General features: G+C 36.8%; 2 protein-coding genes across 2 annotated transcripts in view; one reads left to right on the top strand and one right to left on the bottom strand.

Annotated features, from left to right (window-relative positions):
- Nucleotides 1–18,956, top strand: part of Dzip3 (DAZ interacting zinc finger protein 3) — a 728,188-nt gene that overhangs the window by 548,365 nt on the left and 160,867 nt on the right. The gene's annotated exons all lie outside the window — the stretch shown is intronic.
- Myh15 (myosin heavy chain 15) overlaps nt 1–18,956 on the bottom strand; it is a 118,951-nt gene that overhangs the window by 58,364 nt on the left and 41,631 nt on the right. The window contains exons 15-22 of the mRNA XM_051190945.1: nt 15,769–15,945; nt 14,891–15,023; nt 12,926–12,993; nt 11,967–12,054; nt 9,854–9,971; nt 8,982–9,105; nt 6,351–6,487; nt 2,779–3,034 (exon numbers count right to left, since the gene is read on the bottom strand). Of these exons, the coding sequence (XP_051046902.1) occupies nt 2,779–3,034; nt 6,351–6,487; nt 8,982–9,105; nt 9,854–9,971; nt 11,967–12,054; nt 12,926–12,993; nt 14,891–15,023; nt 15,769–15,945 (1,101 nt within the window). The remainder of the gene's footprint in view (nt 1–2,778; nt 3,035–6,350; nt 6,488–8,981; nt 9,106–9,853; nt 9,972–11,966; nt 12,055–12,925; nt 12,994–14,890; nt 15,024–15,768; nt 15,946–18,956) is intronic.

Raw genomic sequence — 18,956 nt, 5'->3', positions numbered from 1 at the left:
TCTATCTGTACCTTTAAAAAATGAACAATGAGAAAATATTCCATAGACCTGTCAACACATTATATTTAAAGTTGACAACGTGATGCCAGATCAAATTTTATGAGGTTTCTCTGGAATTTGCTCCCAAATGTGTTGGCTTTTCACACCAACTGAGGAGCTCCTTTAGCTATGCCCTGCTCCTCAGACTTGTTTTAAGTACCCAGCCAGGAAACTAGACAGTGGTTAGGCCTTGCCAATCCCTGGGCTTGCCCCAAGACCAGGCCACATAATCCCTCCAATTCCAGGCCACCCTGGAAAGCTCATCCCCCTCCCCCACTCACACACAACACACTCCCAGAAACCCTATATAAACCTATATATAAAGCTAAGTTCTCTGCTGCGTCTTACCTGAGCAAGACAGCCACTCTCCTGGGTTTTTCCCTCTCAATAAGTCTCTTGCATAAGGTTTGTTGTGTGTTGTAGCAGTTTTTTTGTTTGTTTGTTTGTTTTTTGGCTACTGGCTGCTTGGGATGCCTTTCCCATTTGAGCTATAACACTTAACAATATTTTTTTCAATGACACTCCTGATGGCGTTTTAAACTGTTTCTCAACTTCTTGCTTATTTCTCTCTTGCCCAAGTTGATCCCTTCTGTCTCTCACATTTCCCATTCTCCATCTCTGAGAAGAACTGAAAGGCCAGGGGTGTGGTTTGGAAGAATATTATCTCCCATTGACAGCCTCGTGCATTTGAACATTTGGCTCTCAGTCATGTTATTTGGGGAGCCTTGCTGGAAAAAAATGTGTCTGAGACTTAGAGTTCTGGTGAAGGCACCACTTCCTGCCTTCTCTTTCTTCTTCCCCTGTGTGGATGAAATGTGATCAGCCAGCTCCCTGGGGGCTAGGGCTGCCTCATGCACCCACTGTCTTTCCCTAAAGTGATGGACTCTATCCCCTCTGGAACTATAAGCCAAAAACTAACCTTTTCTCACCAGGGTTGCTCTTGGTCAGAGTATTCTCTCACAGTGACAGAAAAGTAACTAATCTAGCAGGTATCATTTAAAACTACTGCCAAATGTGATTTTTCCCCCTGTAAATGGATCTTCAAGTGGAATCCAAACAGGAATTGCATTTGTTAATAACTGTAGCTGGCTGGCATACACTAAGGTTCCAGGATAAGTGCTCTGCTAAATACAATTCAGAAATGTCAGTTTTGACACAAAGTGTTACTGATGAAACAGCCTATTGAGCACACTGGCAAATCACATCCCAAAACAAACTAATAAATTCTCTCTTTTCTCTCTTCTTAAAAGTAATAACTTACACTTGTTTTTGGTGAGCTTTTGTTTTTGGTAGATTTAGTACCAAGAACATCAAAACCAACTACAAATAATTGCATTTCAAGTCAGCATTATTCAACCTAGTACTGTGCTTTGCAAGGAATTTAATAAAGATAAAAATTGCATCCCTGCCCTTGAGCGTGTTGGGGGTCACAGTAATCTAGGAGACTATAGAGAAGGAATTGAGAGAGAATTAGAAATGGTATATAGGCATCAGATTGGAGATGAAGCCTAGTGGCATGGAATGGGATTTCAGAATCTAAAATGTTCATGTCACAGAAACTGAAGGAACTTCAGCAGGAAAGTAGCATGGCTCCTTTAGAATGGAGGTTCTTAGCCTGGCAAAATCAAGATCAAATATGCAGGTCGTCACATCCACATTCCCTCTACTTAGTCAAAATATCTGAGAGTAAGGTCCTGACACCTTTTCGTTATTTACTCTTCATGGGTGTGTTTGCTACAATACCATGGTTGAGAAAGGATCTTTTAAAAACTCAACTAATTAGAAATGACTTGGACTATAGGAGAGGCAACAGGAAGACAAAATTCAAAAGATAGGTGTTGAGTCATACATCTAAAACTATGAAGATCTGTCAAGCTGTTGCCTTGCTAATGGCTCCCAATAAGTTAAGAAGGAAGAACTTCAGTCAGGTGTGGTGGCTATCTGTGATCCCTGAACTCAGGAGATTGATGTAGGAGAACTTCCATGAGTTCAAAGCCAACTTGTTTTACATAATAAGTTGCAGGACACCCTGGGCCACAGAGTAAAACTCTGTCTCAAAACATTAGCTCTATACCTTCCTGGCCCCATAACAGCTTATGATATTATACAGTTTTTATTATGATATAATACAGTATTTCATCTCCTCCCTCTGAGATTCTGATGATATTATACACCAAACATCCAATGGTAATTTGTCTTTTTTTTCTTCTTCCTTCTTCTTGTCTTTCATGTATATGTGTCTTTAGTAGGCACCTATGAATGCATACACATGTATGTATATGTGTGTGGAGATCCAAAATTGATATCACCTGTCTTCCTGAGTGGGTTTCTATCAATTAAGGCAGGGTCTCTTGGTTGAACCCAGAGATCATGGATCGGCTAAACTAACTAGGCAGTGTGTGCCATCTCAGTGTTCTGAATGCTGGGGTTCCTCCACTTGCCAGGCTTTTTCATAGGTTGTATGTATGTAAGCCTGTTCTTGAAGTTGCTGAGGCAAGCGCTTTATCTACTGAGCATCTCTCCAGCTCAGGCTTATGTCTTTTTGTAAGACATCCTGGCAATGAAATTACTCATTTTAAAACAAGGTTTCTTTTTACATGTTCCCATGGTCTCTGTTTCATAAAAAATGTACAGTATTTTTAAAAGCTAGTGCATGCTGATTTTTCACAACTCAGCCATGTCCTTGGAACTAGTCAAACGTAAAGCTAGCTATAAAGATCAGGTGACGGGAGCACTCACAGCCTGCAGCTTTAGAAGTAGATCATGCTTTTCTTGCACAAGGGAGACTTGCTTTGTTGTCAGTTCATTCCTCTGAGATTCTGAACTTTCCAAAGATTTTCGTAGTTGTGCACATTCTTCCTTCAGCCCAGCTATCTCTTCTCCAGTTCCTACACACTTAGCAAGGGGCTTGATCTTGAAGAAGAGCCTCAGCCAAGGCCAGTTCTTCACAGCCATAAAAACTCTTATGTTTTCTTGGATCAAAACAAGGGCATCCCTGAAGTATGAATGAAAAAAGAGAGGGATGTTAAGACAGACTATTTTAAAAAGTAAGAAAGAATGGCAATATAATTATAAATAAAACAAAACCATAGCAAATGACCCCCAAAGGATTATAAAGGGTTATAAAAGACTGCTATGACCATTTATAAACCAAAAAATATGATGGCCTAGAAGAACTCTATTTATTTCTAGACACATAATCACCAAAGTTAGGTCATTGGAGTATGCTACTAAATGGGGGTGCTATAACTCCTGCATCTTTCTGTTTCCATGGTGAGAGCAACACCTTTTACAATAAGCTGCTTACCATGATTTATTACCTAGCTTTAAGATAAGAGACAACAAAGCTTATAAGTAGCTCAAGTATTTTGACACATGCCACACATATAGAAAAAATGTGTGACATAGACAGAAATGCAACATGAAGGGACTCAATTAAATTCCCCAAGAGGAATTAAAAAATAATTATTTCAGAAAAATCTGTGAGAGACAGGAGGATTTAGTAAAATTAAGACAACAATTCATGATCTGACTAACAGTTTTCATAAAGAGAAAGAAGTCACTAAAAAGAAGTCTTAGAACTGGAGAAAATTTTCAATAAAGCAAAAATTAAAACTGATTAGCTTCAGCCACACACTAAGCCAAGGAGACAGAAAGCCTTGAAAAATTGAAGTCAGGTCTTTTGATATAAGACCATCATATGTTCCTTTAAAACAATGAAAAAAGAATAAAGAAAGCTAAAGAAGTATATGACATGTCACTAAGTGAAGAACACTCAGATCCAGGAAGTTTGAAGAAAGCTTGAAGAAACCTCAACTACAGAAGGTACTCTCATAACTGCTCCAGTAGCACAAGAGGACAGAGAAAGCCATCAGAACCATGAAAACTGGAAATACATGATCTGCAACCAGAAGGTTGTAAACCTTTTCAACCAGATGTTTGCAAACTTGCAAAAGGTCCTAGAAACAAAGAGTTGCAGCCCTGTGTTACTATGGTTTGCAGGGAAAACTTAGGTTTTTTTTTTTTTTTTTTTAACTAGTCTCATCACAATAGAGAAAAGGGGAAATAACCATATCTTAGCCCTAAAAATTACATTCTAACGATGCTAGTAATAGAATGAACAGAAGTAGCTGAGACTTTAATCCTACTTCTACTACAAAGGAATTTAGCTTCTGACAGAGTGGTTTACCTTAAAAAACATAGACATCATGAGCTGAAAAGTATCCTTAGAATACAGGCCTTATTTAAGACTAAATTTGATGTTATTCCACCTTGTACATAAAAATAATGAGAGTTCAAACAAACACAAGTAGCACAGTTACACAGTTATGTAAATGAAACACAGAAAAGAGAAAAATATTTAAAAAACAATACCATTCATAATTGCATAATAAATAAATAAATTACCTCATGATAAGTAAGACCTGGAGGTAGAAATGTCTGTATGTAGAAAATTCAAATATTAACTGAACAAGATCCGAATACATGGAGAAAATACGATGCTTATAAATTGAAAAACTGTTATAGCATCATTTTTGTTTGGGGATAATGGAAGACATGGAGGCTGATGTATGAATTGGGTGGGTGGCCACATTGTCTTTGCAGGTAGGAAGCTTTGGGTCTAAGGCTGCAGCACCTATGGAGTTGCTATCTGCATTCATGGTGAATCTTCCTCCCTAGTTGCACTCTCTAGAAACAAGCACAAATAGACCCTTTTCTTCATTAAATTGTTTCCTGGATATATATATATATCCAACTTGAGAGAATGAGGGAGGATCTGAGAGAGGTTGGAGGGAGGAAAGAGGAGATGAGAAGTGATGTAATTATATTTTAATTAAAAATGTATTTAAAAAAGGTTTGTATACATCCTGAAGATATGTTTATACACACACTTACTTCTGGGTATTTTATATATATATAATATATAGTATATAACATAAGATATATATAATCTAGAAGTGGGTACATATATATTATATGTATACACATACATACATACATACATACATATATGCATGTATACATACATACATTCTGTAATCCACGGAGTTTTAAACTCCTGATCCTCCTGCCTCCATTTACCAAGCACTGGATTACAGACATGCAACACCTTGCCTAGTTAAATATAGTTGATCTTAAATGATCTCAACACACACAAAATATACCTATATAAGGTGATATAGTAATTAGCCTGATTGCAGCAATCATTGCACAAAGTGCATATATATAAAAACATCAGATTGTATACCATAAACATATAATTTTTTCAATTAAATTTCAAAAACACCGGAAAAGGGAAAGAATAAACAGAAAACAAATTGAAAGAACAAAAATGAGATAGGAAATTAATGAAGTTGAGGAGAAAATAAAAATGGAATAAAATTTATCTAGCTGGTAAACTAAATAATTACATATACACGTAGTATAAAGAAAAGAAGAAAAAATAAACAATACTAGGAATAATGACCTAGGAATTAATGAAGATTATTTCCTGTGAGTAAAATTGTAGGTATACTAAATATTTAACATTTATAATGAGTAAACATAATACACAAAAATCTGTAATGTTACATAATTTTTACTTAATAAATAATTCATAAACAAACTCAAAGATAATGTCTAATATGTCTAGACACAGTAAAAATTATGAAATCCATCAAAATTATGTGCAGTGTAAAACCATAAGAACAGCCATCTTGTCTATGTTTTGTCATTAACTTATCAGAGAATGGAACCTGATGAGTCAATCCATTTGTGTACATATAATTTCAGATCTGACTACTCTACATTGGATACCCAGGGCCTGTCCCTGGGAGGAGCTAATTCATTCTCTCAATCTGTCTCTCTCTCTCTCTCTCTCTCTCTCTCTCTCTCTCTCTCTCTCTCTCTCTCTCTCTCTCTCGGCACTATTTTGTTGCCAGTAATTATCTAGGGTGGGACCTCAGGAGATTTCCCCTTTCCATGTCAACATGACTGTCAATATTACCATTGCTCAAGTCTTTTTTAGGTGTGTGCCAATCTTTTAAGGTGTGCTACTGCCAAAACCATGAAACACATCACCTTCCAATGTCTGTAATTCTAAACTATAAACTATCCCTCCCAAAGGGAAGAGCAGAAGAAAAAGAAATAATATCTGGATTGTGACACTATATTGGGGAAGACAGAAAAGTCATTTATACTGCCTTTTTGTATACAGATATTAAGATGTTTTCAAGATTCAGACTAAGCAGACTAGTCTCTGAACCACAATCAATGAAATAAAGTAACACCTGTTGAGGTATGAATGGGAGAGTGCTAAAAAGGGTTAATACCTTTCTTTAAGAATCTTTTGAAATGTAATACGCATCAGCTTTCCTCGTGCTCTGGCTTGGAACAATGTGAAGACTTCAGATATTTTCTCATCTCTCCTTTCTTCCAACTGGTCCAGAATTCTAGCTTTTAAAAACACCTAAAAGAAGTAAGACAGGTACAGTTTTGCTCATCAAATGGATTCAGCGGTCTTTTGAATGATGCTATGAACAACTGAAGTAGTCTATGGGACAACTTTATCAATCCTGTCTTTGTATATGTTTTATTCATTGCATAAAATTTACACCCCAGGGAATCTAACTTTCAAAATCTAAAGGTTATACAGGACATTTTATATTGGACATATTGGCAGGCTGACCATTTACTCTGTATTCCCCATTGGTTAATAATAATAATGTTTAAAGAACATGATCTATGTTTTAAAATGAGCTCAGGTACACAATACTCCAAAGGACTTAGCAGGGTTCACAGCCGTCTCTGCAAAGGACATGGCAAGAAACATTTCTGGGTATGGTTGGTCATAAACAGTTGTGTTAAATACTTATTTGCTTGTCTAAATAATTTTTAATATGAAATGATTTTAGCTAGCTAGCAATGGTTTTGTTTTTATTTTCAATGTTTTAAGTAGAAATAAAATGAGAATGCTTCTCCCCCCCACCCCCACCCCCGCCTCTCCTGCAAACTATACTCCTTTGTAGGAATCCTTCCCATGTTTCCCCTCCAAGTCAATAGCATACTTTCCTTTCATTATTCTCTCTCTCTCTGTCTCTCTCTCCCGCTCTCTCTCTCCTCTCTGTGTATGTGTGTGTGAAATGCATATGTGGACTCACGCACAAATATATACATATATGTGCATATACACATACATATATACATACATACATACATACATACATACATACATACATAACCTACTGAGTCCATTTTGTTTGTGTGTATATTGTTTCAAAGCAGACCTCTACACTGAACAACCAATAAGAGTGCTCATCCCGAAGATAGGCTAATTCCCTTTCTGGCAGTCATTATTTGCCTGTGGTTCTTTGGGTAGGAGTGGAACCTCACAAAATTATCCCTTCCATGGTAACATGCCCATTGCTATTGCCATGGCCAGGAAATGGAACCATAATTTCCTTCAGCAGATGAGGGAATAGTGAAAGTGTGGTGTCTATACACAATGGAATACTAGTCTACTATAAAGAAAACATGAAGTCATGAAATTTTTAAGTAAATGGGTAGCTCTAATAAAGATTATATTGAGTGAAGTAACCCAGACTTAGAAAGACAAAAGCTGCATGTTCTCCCTCATCTGTGGTTCCTAGCTCTGTATTTTCAGATGTGGATTTATAACATGGAGTAATCACAGAAACCAGGAAAGCACAACAGGCAATAGGGGAGTAGCAGGATACTGGCAGTGATTTTTAAGTAGCCCATGTGGTTGCTGCATCTTACTTTACTGATCCATACTCTAGAAGATATGTTTGCTCTACATGAGAGACTTGGCATTTCCTAAGAATAATCAGTAAGAACCAAGGTGAAGTGAACAGCTATCTGTGACACAAATTTCATAGAAGAACACATGTGGTCCTTCTTAAAGGCAACTTGAACAACTGGGAAAATGAATCTCTGCTTAAAATATGCCCAGTCTCATCAGTGAGTCCTTCTCACTTCATTCACCCATCCACCAGTGAAAGTTTCCTTAATATATTCCCACTAGCTCAGGTGAGCTTTAGCCCTGATGAGTGGTATAATGAGATATAAGGAAAGAAACACAAATGATAAACAGATTTCTAGGTACTCAAAATATAAGAATCAAATAACATTCATAACACTATCCTTCAGGGTTAGGTTGAGTTACACACACCTATAATCTTAGCAACTCAAGAGGCTGAGGTAGAAGAATAGTGAGGCAAGCTCAGGAAGGATAGACAGAAAGAAGACAGACAGATCTTCACTCTGTATTCTCACACTCTTTCAAAAAGTTGGTCTTACGTGGATGTCATTAAGAAAAACATGGTTTTGAGTACCAGGTAAGATCAAGCTTCAGTAACCCCAAATTTCCAAAAATATGTGGATTACTTAGATAAAGTAGAATTTAAATAATCATATTTAAGAAAGCATGTTTTGGTTTATAATTGAAATTTTAAATTATTAAATTACTCAAGTAGTAATTATTTTTTTTCAATTCAGCACACTACATAAAACATTTCACATATGCAAGCAGTTATCTCTTGGAACCTGGCTCACATTATCTTACTCTGTTTTCTATCACAGAAAGGTCAATTAAATATCTTATATAGTGGCACAAGTTTGGCTAGACAATTAGTTATAAAAATTTACATGCAAGACAGAGGGTAATTCAGTGAGGGAGTCCTTGACTATACTTGCAAGGCCATGGATTTAACCCTCAATGTCGAAATAAATAATGTTAATAAAGCCTAGACTTGTTTAAGTAATGATGGATTTTCTTTCTCATGCAGAGTTGAAGTTTTCACTACGACCTGCTTTCTATTTGTATTATTTCTGGTCACAAGAACTGAAGAACTTATAGTAATTAGGCATTTACCAGTATTTTAAAAGTATGCTTTTCCCTCCCACTTCACTTCCAGATGCATTCTTTGACATTTCTGGGTTACCTTGGTGACTCCATACTGGTACTGGGAATGGTCTGTCCCAAACAAGCCAAGTACTTCTTCAGTGGCTTTTCTGCTTCTCACAAACTCGCTCTTCGAAAATATCCTTGGGTTCAGAATGCAGTACCTATTTTGAAATGGGACCAGGGGATCATATGACTCAAAGAATGAGTAATTCAAAACAGATGAGGAAAAGCTAGGGCAGATACCTAGCTCTCCTTCCAATCTGCTCATAGTGAAGATGCTATCAGCAACTGGTCCAAAGGGTCAGTTTATATTCTCTACAGGGATGTCACTACAAACTTAATTTTACTGGGGAAGTGGGGACTGAGAAGGAAAACAAAAGTGGGAAAGTGTATCTCTACTATGTGGACAGGGAAACTGATGGCGAATTGTAGATGTGTGCCTTTCGGTTCTCAGACAGGTGGTCTTGCACTATCACATTTTGCTCGAACTGTCTTGATGAACTATAATTTTCAGGACATGGAAAGCAAAGATGCCTCCCCTGCCTCCTACCACCTACACACTGCTGGATCCTTCTTTTCACTGTTGCTAAATATGCAACAGCTTGATTGGGTGGTAGCTACAGAGCACATAGACTTCAGAAATTCACTTCAGGCTTTTTATCTTCCCTCCATATATATTTCTTCTATATGTGAGTCTAATATCTAACAGAGATTTAAGGACCCCAAAGCTATATAGATAGTGAAGTTAAGAACAAATAATATAGAATTCTATCAGCATGTATCTAATCACCTCAAAAACATATCAATTTATAAATTGGAGTACACCAAACACACAAATGGTGCATGCATAAACACAGAGGAAACAGAACAGACTGCTTCAGACTTTTGGGATCTCGAATGTATGTCTACCTTTGCTTAAAGTCATCATATAGCATCCGACTTGGAAATCCTTCACGGCATACTCTAATCCCTTCCAAGACACCATTACAACGCAGCTGCTGGAGAACCAAGAAAGGGTCCAATACACCTGAAAGAGGGATGCACTGACTCAACATTCTCAAACATCTATCACAGCAGATGTCTTCATTGTTGTATCTTGCCTTTAAAAGAAAGTGTGAATTCGGTGTGGTGCACACAAGTGTTGACAGTTCACTAACTCCCAGCCTGGCGATACTTACAGTACCCGTCCTACTAGGAAGGACTCTACAGATACGATTTACCTAGAATTCTTTTTAAGGTAGAATAAGACTTTATAGACACATTCTACTGGAAAATGAAAAAGGTCACACATTTGCTATATGCAAATGGCTGACATCATATACATTTGCTAGCAAAAAGCAGCTAGAGAAAGTGGGCTGCCATTCCCAGTAGGAGGTGGGAGAAACTACATGGCAGGGGCAAAGGGAAGGTGGACCAACCACACAATTCTGTTTGCATTTATTTTTAGAATGGATTTGCCACATTCAGGCCTTTTTTTCTGTTGCCAATGTCTACATTTATTCTATAGTGTGAGCATTCTTCTATGACCACTTTGTTCAACAAAAGAGACCTTCTACAGTTGGCTGAAATCTCTGGTGGAAACCTTTGAAAAGCCATCCAGGAAACCAGTGTATCTGACCTTTATCCAGTACTCTGAACAAAGCCAAGGACCATACCTTTCACAAAGGCCAGCCATGTCTCTAGCTATGTCTCAGATCACAGATGTAAGCTAAGCCCTATGTCTGTACTCCAATCCTCCTATGCACAGGACCAGAACTTTCATAACAAGGGGGATTAGAATCTTCTGACACTTTAAGATGAAACCCACTCATTCCCTTTATTACATATGAAGAATTGTTTTAAAGCATGAAGCTTTTGTTGAAAACTTGCTGAAATTCATATTGATTCCACAGAACTCATCTAATAGTAGCAGAATTGTTCCAAAATTCAGAGGCAACTGATTGCATTCTTTGCTAAACTGAAACAGGACACTTACATATATTTATAAACACAGCTGAGGTCTGAGAATGTAGCATATCTGGCATATTTGCCTAGCTTGTGTGAAGTATTGTGTTATGCTATTTCTAATAATATGGCATGCACATATACATACATACATACATACATACATACATACTCAAATAAATATGTAATGTTGAAATGTCTTCATTATAAAGATCCTAATAACAACATTACTTGGCATCACACTCTCCCTAATTAGGTCACAGTCTGTCAAGGTTGGGTTCTTAATTACAGCAGCTTAATGAAAATACAAAATAGTACAGATCCAAACAGATCGTAACAACACTATTAGGGATGAATTCCAATGATCTGAAGACAATTCTTGTCATATGGTTCCTTTAAGTCTGAGCACCTTGAACTAAAGCTCTAAGAATACTAATAATCCAAAGAGTTTGCTGGAAAGCTTTGAATTGTGATCTAAGGAATATGATCCAGAGAATTAAATTTGGCAGGGCAGTCTTGAGAATTGCAAATGGGAAAATCACCACCATCCTCTCATCACCATCTTACCCCCATTAATTCACTGCAAAAGTGTCTACTGTCCAGAAGTACATAACTAAGGAAATAGGCATATGAAGAGAAGTTGCTAATTTGGGGAATATTACTAGAGAAAATGTTAAACGTTTTCTGAAATGATCTTCATGGTCTATTTAGTTTTATGAAGACCAAATACTATTCTTGTGCTAAAGTATCATCCTGATTCATTGTTAAATTCCTATAAGAATATTTTCCCTTTCTAATAAATGAATAGAAGTGCAGCACCTGTGTTTTAACCTAAAATACAAAGAGCAATTTCATTTGGAACTCACTCTGGGAAATCTTTTCGTCTGGCCACCTGACTGAATTCAAAGCAGCGTGGAGGGAGGTTCCTGAGACCTCAAATTTGACTTCCTTTCATTTTTCTTTTGTGAAAATCTACCTGTCTATAGGGGAAATAGTAAATAATTCTTTAAAGTGCACTCAACAATGCTGAACTAAAATATATTCCCTACTGCAAATTGCAAAGATGTCTAGTTCTTACCTGGCATTTTGTTCATATTTGGATTTATACATCTCACAAAATGAGGTGCTGTTGATTTCAAATCTGTCATCAATTTATTTATGTTTTCCTAAAATAAAAGGCATAATGAACACAAAATCACTTTTCAAGCTTCAAAAGAACACCAGAAAGTCTAAATCTGTCAGCTGAATCTGGTATTTGACGTGAATACCAACAGGGAGACAATGAATTCAACATTATTACATGCTTACCAAACACGTTCTTTTCTTTCCTTATGGCAAGTCAATACTTAACCTGACAGCCACAGTTCCACTGTAAATCATTTACACCTGCTTTGAATTTGAATTCAGTAATTTGAAGCCAAGCAACAAGGTTGCTTATCATTTCTTCAGTTTTCTATTTCGAAAGCCTTTATTTTAGGTCAGATTGTACAGAATAATCTGAGATTGTTTAAAACATTTCTTTGGAGAGTGAAGGAAGCAGGGTAGAGAACAGAAGATAAGGCAACAGTGCTGATCAGATTGGCTTGATTCCACACCCCAGTCACACCCACAGTGCTCCCATCTCGAGGCAGAGCAGAGCCAAAGTCCAGAGAGGCAGCCTCTGCTTCCTATTGCCTGAGGGCTATTCTACCCACTGGGTACCACTATGAGCCAAAAGTCACAGCAGCCAGAGAACTACTAGTACAAGGCTGACAAATGGAACCTAGTCAGGGCACCACTAGTGATTTCTAAAGCCCTTCACAATAACAAGATGGCTTTATCCACCTTCGTGGCTTTATGTAAGGCTGATGAAATGGTTCTATGTGTGAACACACCTGCCCTGAAAGCCTAGTTACCTGAATTTAATCCCCAGAGCCCATATAAAGGTCAAAGAGAACTGAGTTCACAACACTGTCCTCTGACATGTGTGCTATGGAATGCATGCTCACACATCATACACACTCAAAATAATAATGATTAATTTTAAATGTAAATTACTTTATGCAGAGATGAAATCAATTGGAATGATGCTCCTTTCTTGCGTGTCTTCTCACCAAACTGTGGAGCTTAAAAAGCAAAAAAAAAAAAAAAATGGTTTAAAAATTCCTTTTTCCAAAATATATAGTGTTGCCACAATGTTGACAAAAACAAATTCATCCAAGTTTTTACAACATGATAGTATGTACCAAAAAGCTTTGGTACTTCCTTCCAAAATGCCTATGGTGCTTCTCCCTAAAGAAATAATCAGAAAGCTATATAAAAATATTTACTCAAACATTATCTAGGCACTGTGGAAAAATTTGAGCAAAAGAGAAATTAAGAAATGTGCATTAAGACACATTAAATTATGAATAAATATGTGTATGCTAGAATACTCCAAGCTTTAAAATGATTATGTAGAAATATTTTAGTTTTATTTTAAGAGAAGAAGTTACAGAATGTCTACTACTTTGAATATCATTCTCCTGACTCTGTATGCCTAGTTGTAAGTACAGTTAGGTTATAAGTGACTGAAAATGAAACATCTTGGGAAACCTGGAAATCAAAATATTACTAGTAGTTACCTACAGTGTGATAGAATAGGCCATTTTATAATTATCTTTTTACTTTCCCAACATTGACTGTTTATGGCAACACCCACATACTTTCAAGGTATATAAAAAAGGTATATCTATTCTCTGGTACTTATTATTGAAGCAAAAGAGTCTACACTAAGTCAAAATATCTTACAAACAGCTGTGCAGTTCTAATTCACTCAAATGTACAACATCAGAAAGGATAAAAAGCCACATGCAATTGGGAGACTGCAAGAGACACCTATTAGTACAGAACACTAAAACACATTATTTTCTGAACCGGAATAGTAACTGTAAAGGTACATGTCATGAAATTTAATCATGAATGTCCTTTTGGGAAGCCCAGGTCCTCTAAGTGGATCACATGATTTCTGTACACTTCATTTTCCCTATCTTTGAATAGGAAACACAATTACCTGACATTGCATTTTTAAGCTATAACTCTGATATAAAATACATCAATTTGCCAAGAGAAATTCTGGCTATTGTAGACAATTTAATGTGAGAATGAGTTAGAATTTTAGAAGCACTTATTTCCAAGAAGTGCTAGAATAAGTTTCTTCCTTTCTATATGCAAAGAATGCCATATACCTTGAAGAGAGAGACTTCAACTTTTTCCTGATTGTCTGGCCATTCCCTGCTCTGATTCTCATATGTGTGGTCAGATAACTATCCAATTAAGAACTGTAAGTTATACAGCTAGTCCCTCATCAATTCATAGGCACAGTAGATGAACCAAACAAATGGTTGTCACAGTACTCTGGACCAGTCATCTTGGTTGCTTAGGAGACTGGCATAATAAACATAAGGCCAGCCACTACAAAAATGCAGTCTAAAAAACTAAGATTGTAATCGGGCATAATGCCCCCATATTATCAAAACTAAACACTGTCACTTAGCAAGTTGCTAGGTCTTAGTCAAACATAGTCTGCTAACTATTCAAATCATGTTCACCTAAAATAGATGCAAGCTATAATAAACAATGTAGTCTCAATAGCTTCCAGTTTTACACACTATTTTCTTGTCTCTAGATATGAATAACACCTCTTACTATGTGGTGGTTTGGTGTAATATGAACCAGGTTTTTTGTTTTGTTTTGTTGTTTCAGACTGACAATCAGTTTAGAATTGCAAATAAAACTAATTAAGATTTGCAAAACTTTTATTAGTCTCTTGATATCAATTTGAGGATTATCATTGTTCCCAAACATTCATAAAACTGTTTTGGCAGTTTTCTCATTGTAGGTCATGAAATGGCCACAAACACTGTAGAAGAACATCACAGAAAGCATGAGTTCTTATCACAGAAACCAGAAAAGGCTTCTGTAGAAGCCATGTCACCCATCAATCCCCAGGTGGAGGTAAAACTTCAATGGAGACCAACTCACCACTGGTAGAAATGAAGTCGTTTGTAAAGAGACTCGCCAGAACTTTGTTGGAGGACTTCTGAAGGATAGCCACCACTGTTTCATTAAGAATGTCTTTGTTCTTTCCAAGCCAACCACTGATATTATAAGAGACCTTTGAAAAGGCAAGTGTTTCAGGTAAGAAAAAAAGAAAAGATATACATTCATCCATCCAAAAAAGAAAAGTATGCATTGCTTGAAAATAAAAAAAAACTCACAAGTTGCGTATTTTAGTATTAATATAGTAACAATACTGAGTAACATTCCAGAAGGACATCTACCCCGGTGAGATTTTTAATTTTTACATTTTCAAAGGACAGTAAAATAAAATAAATTTTCAGAGGAAAAAAAATTAAGGGGAAGGACATAGAAAGGGACTGGAGGAGGGCAATAAGGGTCATTAGAAAAATTTTGGCAAAAATTTAGAAAGCACTACATCACACCATGTCTTTAAGAAGGGTGATTTGAGGGCTGGAGAGATGGCTCAGCCATTAAATACAAAAGGTGATTTGAATTCACTTTTACAACATGAAGTTTTTTTTTAAAAAAAAAAAAAAAAAAAAAAAAAGATGAACAAGAGGAGGTATCCTGTGACATTGCTGATCTGCAGCAGCCCTGTTTTGAGGTTGGGTGACAGAGTTCCTTCTTTTGAGATTTCTTTGTGCCTAGGCTACTGTAGTGTGGATGTTTCATTTTCTGAGCACCAAAAGATGACACCACCTTTCCTCTGGCGCTGAGATGCACTTGGTCATCTCATCATTTAATACAAGCAGTACTAAAATATTACCTGAGGATTTTATACAAGTTCCTTTAATGTAGAGACCGGAATATGTGGGCTGGGGAGTTTAGGGCTAACTCACCACTCCAGCATAATGAGCAAGTTCAAAGTGAGCTTCATAGTTCGTCTCAGCAGATTCAGGTTTCTGGAAGTAAGGTGACTTTCCAAAATGATTATCAAAGAGTTTGGTCTCAAAAGTTTTGTCAGTAGCTTTAGAAAACATACATTCCTCTTCAAGGATGGAAAGAATGCCCATGGGCTGTGGGAGAAAGATGAGAATGAGTTCTAAAAAACACCAAAAAGGAGTATTTCCAGTACTACATCAATATAAATCTTCCATAAAGAAATTAGTGGACAAAGGGAAGCTCTTCCCTACACAGAACTAGCCCATCATACCATGAGTCCTGTAAATATGTATTACTTGCAATGTCATACTGATACCAGCAGGGATAGCAGTGAGCAGCACTCCAATGACATTCAAGTGGGACACAGGGAATGGGCAAATAACTTAGTTCCATGGCAAAGCCCTGAAGACATTGTGCAAAGTACAAAGACTGAGAATGAAGGAGCACAAGCGATTTTACCATGAGACCTCTTTGCCCTTAATGAAAAAAACAAAAACAAAATGAAAGAAACAAACAGAAAAACATCTTGTTAAAGTATTGTGGCAGAGAAAGGGGAATATAAAAATAGCAGGGTCCCCAAGATAGAAGACTCATGTGAGTATAAGATCCTATCCAAAGCAAGCGTGACCCAATCAAAGTCAGCCAAGACACATAGTATAACGGGTAAAAAAATTCCAAAGTTAAATGCAGCTGGATCCCAAAGAACTTACAGGCTGTGGTAAGATGGCTGAATTTTGAATGTAATGAGAAGCCTCTAGGAAACATTTAACATAAAGTGATGTGAATTGATTCGTGTTTGAATGAAAAGCAAAATGGTTTAAGGCAGGAGTCAGCCAAACAGATTGGGAAGTAATGAGCAAACAACATATATATATATATATATGTTAAAGGGCTTTAGGAATATACAATGAGATGAAACAGAAAATGTTGTTACTTCCTTAAGCAAATTTTCTTTACATTGTCATAGTCCTGGCAACTTGTTTGCTGCCTGGTCATTTGATGTGGCATATGCAAACAAAAGAAGTGACAATGTTTCAGTTAATAGCAGACTGCAGGCTGGATTTGGCCCAGAGCATCATCGTTGGCTGTCCCCTAGTATGCCTAGAAATGGTGTCACAGCTTATGAGAAGTCACTTGAAATGTGATGTGACTGAAAGTAGAGCTATGTCACACTTCCTAATGAAGAAAATAAAGATTATATGACAGGGTTCAACCTGAGCAATTTCTTTTTTTATTATTATTATTATTATTTAAATTATAAATGATCTTATTTTACATATCAATCCTGGTTCCCTCTTCCTCCCATTCTCCCTTGCCCCCACCAACCCCCATCCTATTCTTCTTCTGCCTAAGCAATTTCTAAGGGAGCCTTCCACTACACAATATGCTCAGGAAAAATACATTTGGCAAACAAGGAAAAATTGGGGATGCTTATGATGTTTATATTTTTTTATATTAACATTATTTACCTACCCACTCTATGAATAACTTTGAAATACCTTCTAAAAGCAACTCATTATTTCAGATAATTAAAAATATGACAATATTATTTAGACATAGGCTCCAGTTCTAAAGTATGTTGAAAAAAAAAAAACAGAGAGTCCAGAGAAAAAAAGTAAAATGAGTGCCAGTTATAACAATTAAGACAGAACATGACTGCTTGTTGCAAGAACACGGCCTTGTGATTCCCTTCAACCCTTTTCATTCCTGAGTGTGGAGGAGACATTGAAGATTGTCTTACTTAAGGGTCTCTATTGCTGAGAAGAGACACCATGATCATAGCAACGTTTATACCGGAAAACATTTACACTTCCAGAGGTTTAGTTATTTGTCATTGTGGGACATGGTGGCGTGCAGGCAGACATGTGCTCGAGAAGGTGCTGAGAGTGAAAAGAAGCTACATCTTGATCCTGCAGGCAACAGGAAGTGGTCTGAGAAACTGAGTGTGGCTTGAGCAAATATGAGGCCCACTTCCACAGTGAACACTTCCTCCAACAAGGCCATCCCTCCCCCAACAAAGCCACACCTTTTGATAGTGCCACTCCCTGAGTTAATGGGGGACAGTTACATTTAATATGCCATAAATAGCTACTCTTTCTTAACAGATCCTTAAATTCCCATCAGAACTGCTTTCTTATGTTTCCAAGCATCACAGCAGAGTCAAGGCATTATGTATAATGTATTATAACAAAATGTATTTATACTTAAAAATCGCAGTTCTAAATATCTCACTGGAGCCAAAGAAATGAGTCTTATTCCACATAATGATTCATCAGATATTTGAAGATAAAGGTTTCAATTATTTGCCACTCATATATATATATATATGTGTGTGTGTGTGTGTGTGTGTGTGTGTGTGTGTGTGTGTGAATGTATGCATATATATATTGTATACATGTACACAATGATTTTAATATATATATATATATATATATATATATATATTTAAATCATTGTGTATATGTATGACAGGGAGGCAGATACACGCCTGCCACGCTGCATATGCAGAGGCCACAGGACAACTTCATAGAACAGATTCTTTCTTTCCACCTTTATGTGGGTTCTGTAGATGAAACTCAGGTTGTCAGGGTTCTATAACAATCTGTTTTACCCCCTGAGCCATCTCACAGCTCTCAGGGTTTCTGTCCTTGGGAGCCTGCACAGAAATTATCTTGGACAATATTCCAAAAGTGATTCTTGGTACCTCCCTGTGTCCCAAGACTTGAGATGCAGTGAGTAAAGAGGTGCTGTCAGTACAAAGCATCTCATGTGAAAAGAAAAAAGATACCCAACTTGTACATAAAGCACTGGCTTTTTAAGTTTTTGGCAAAATGAAAAATGAGGACTATTAAGAAGGGGGGAAGTGGAATGCCCTAACTTAAATAGCTTCAAACTCTTGGAAGCTTGGAAATACATATCATACTATGTATTTTCCTATATACCAACAGCCAACACTTTTAGAAATCTGGAATGAATCATTTGAAAACATAAGCATCTCCTAGAAGGAGGCCTGATAGCAAGATTTACAGTGGCACAGCCACCTTGACACATAATGTTTGGAACACTAATGAGCTAAGATCACTGTCTTCAAGGTCTCCTTTATTTCTCAATTGTTCTAGAGGTGTAAACTTATAGTGAATATGGA

This window comes from Phodopus roborovskii, unplaced genomic scaffold, assembly GCF_943737965.1.
Source record: "Phodopus roborovskii unplaced genomic scaffold, PHOROB, whole genome shotgun sequence".
Taxonomy (NCBI): Eukaryota; Metazoa; Chordata; class Mammalia; order Rodentia; family Cricetidae; genus Phodopus; species Phodopus roborovskii.
This window is presented reverse-complemented; position numbering and strand designations above follow the sequence as displayed.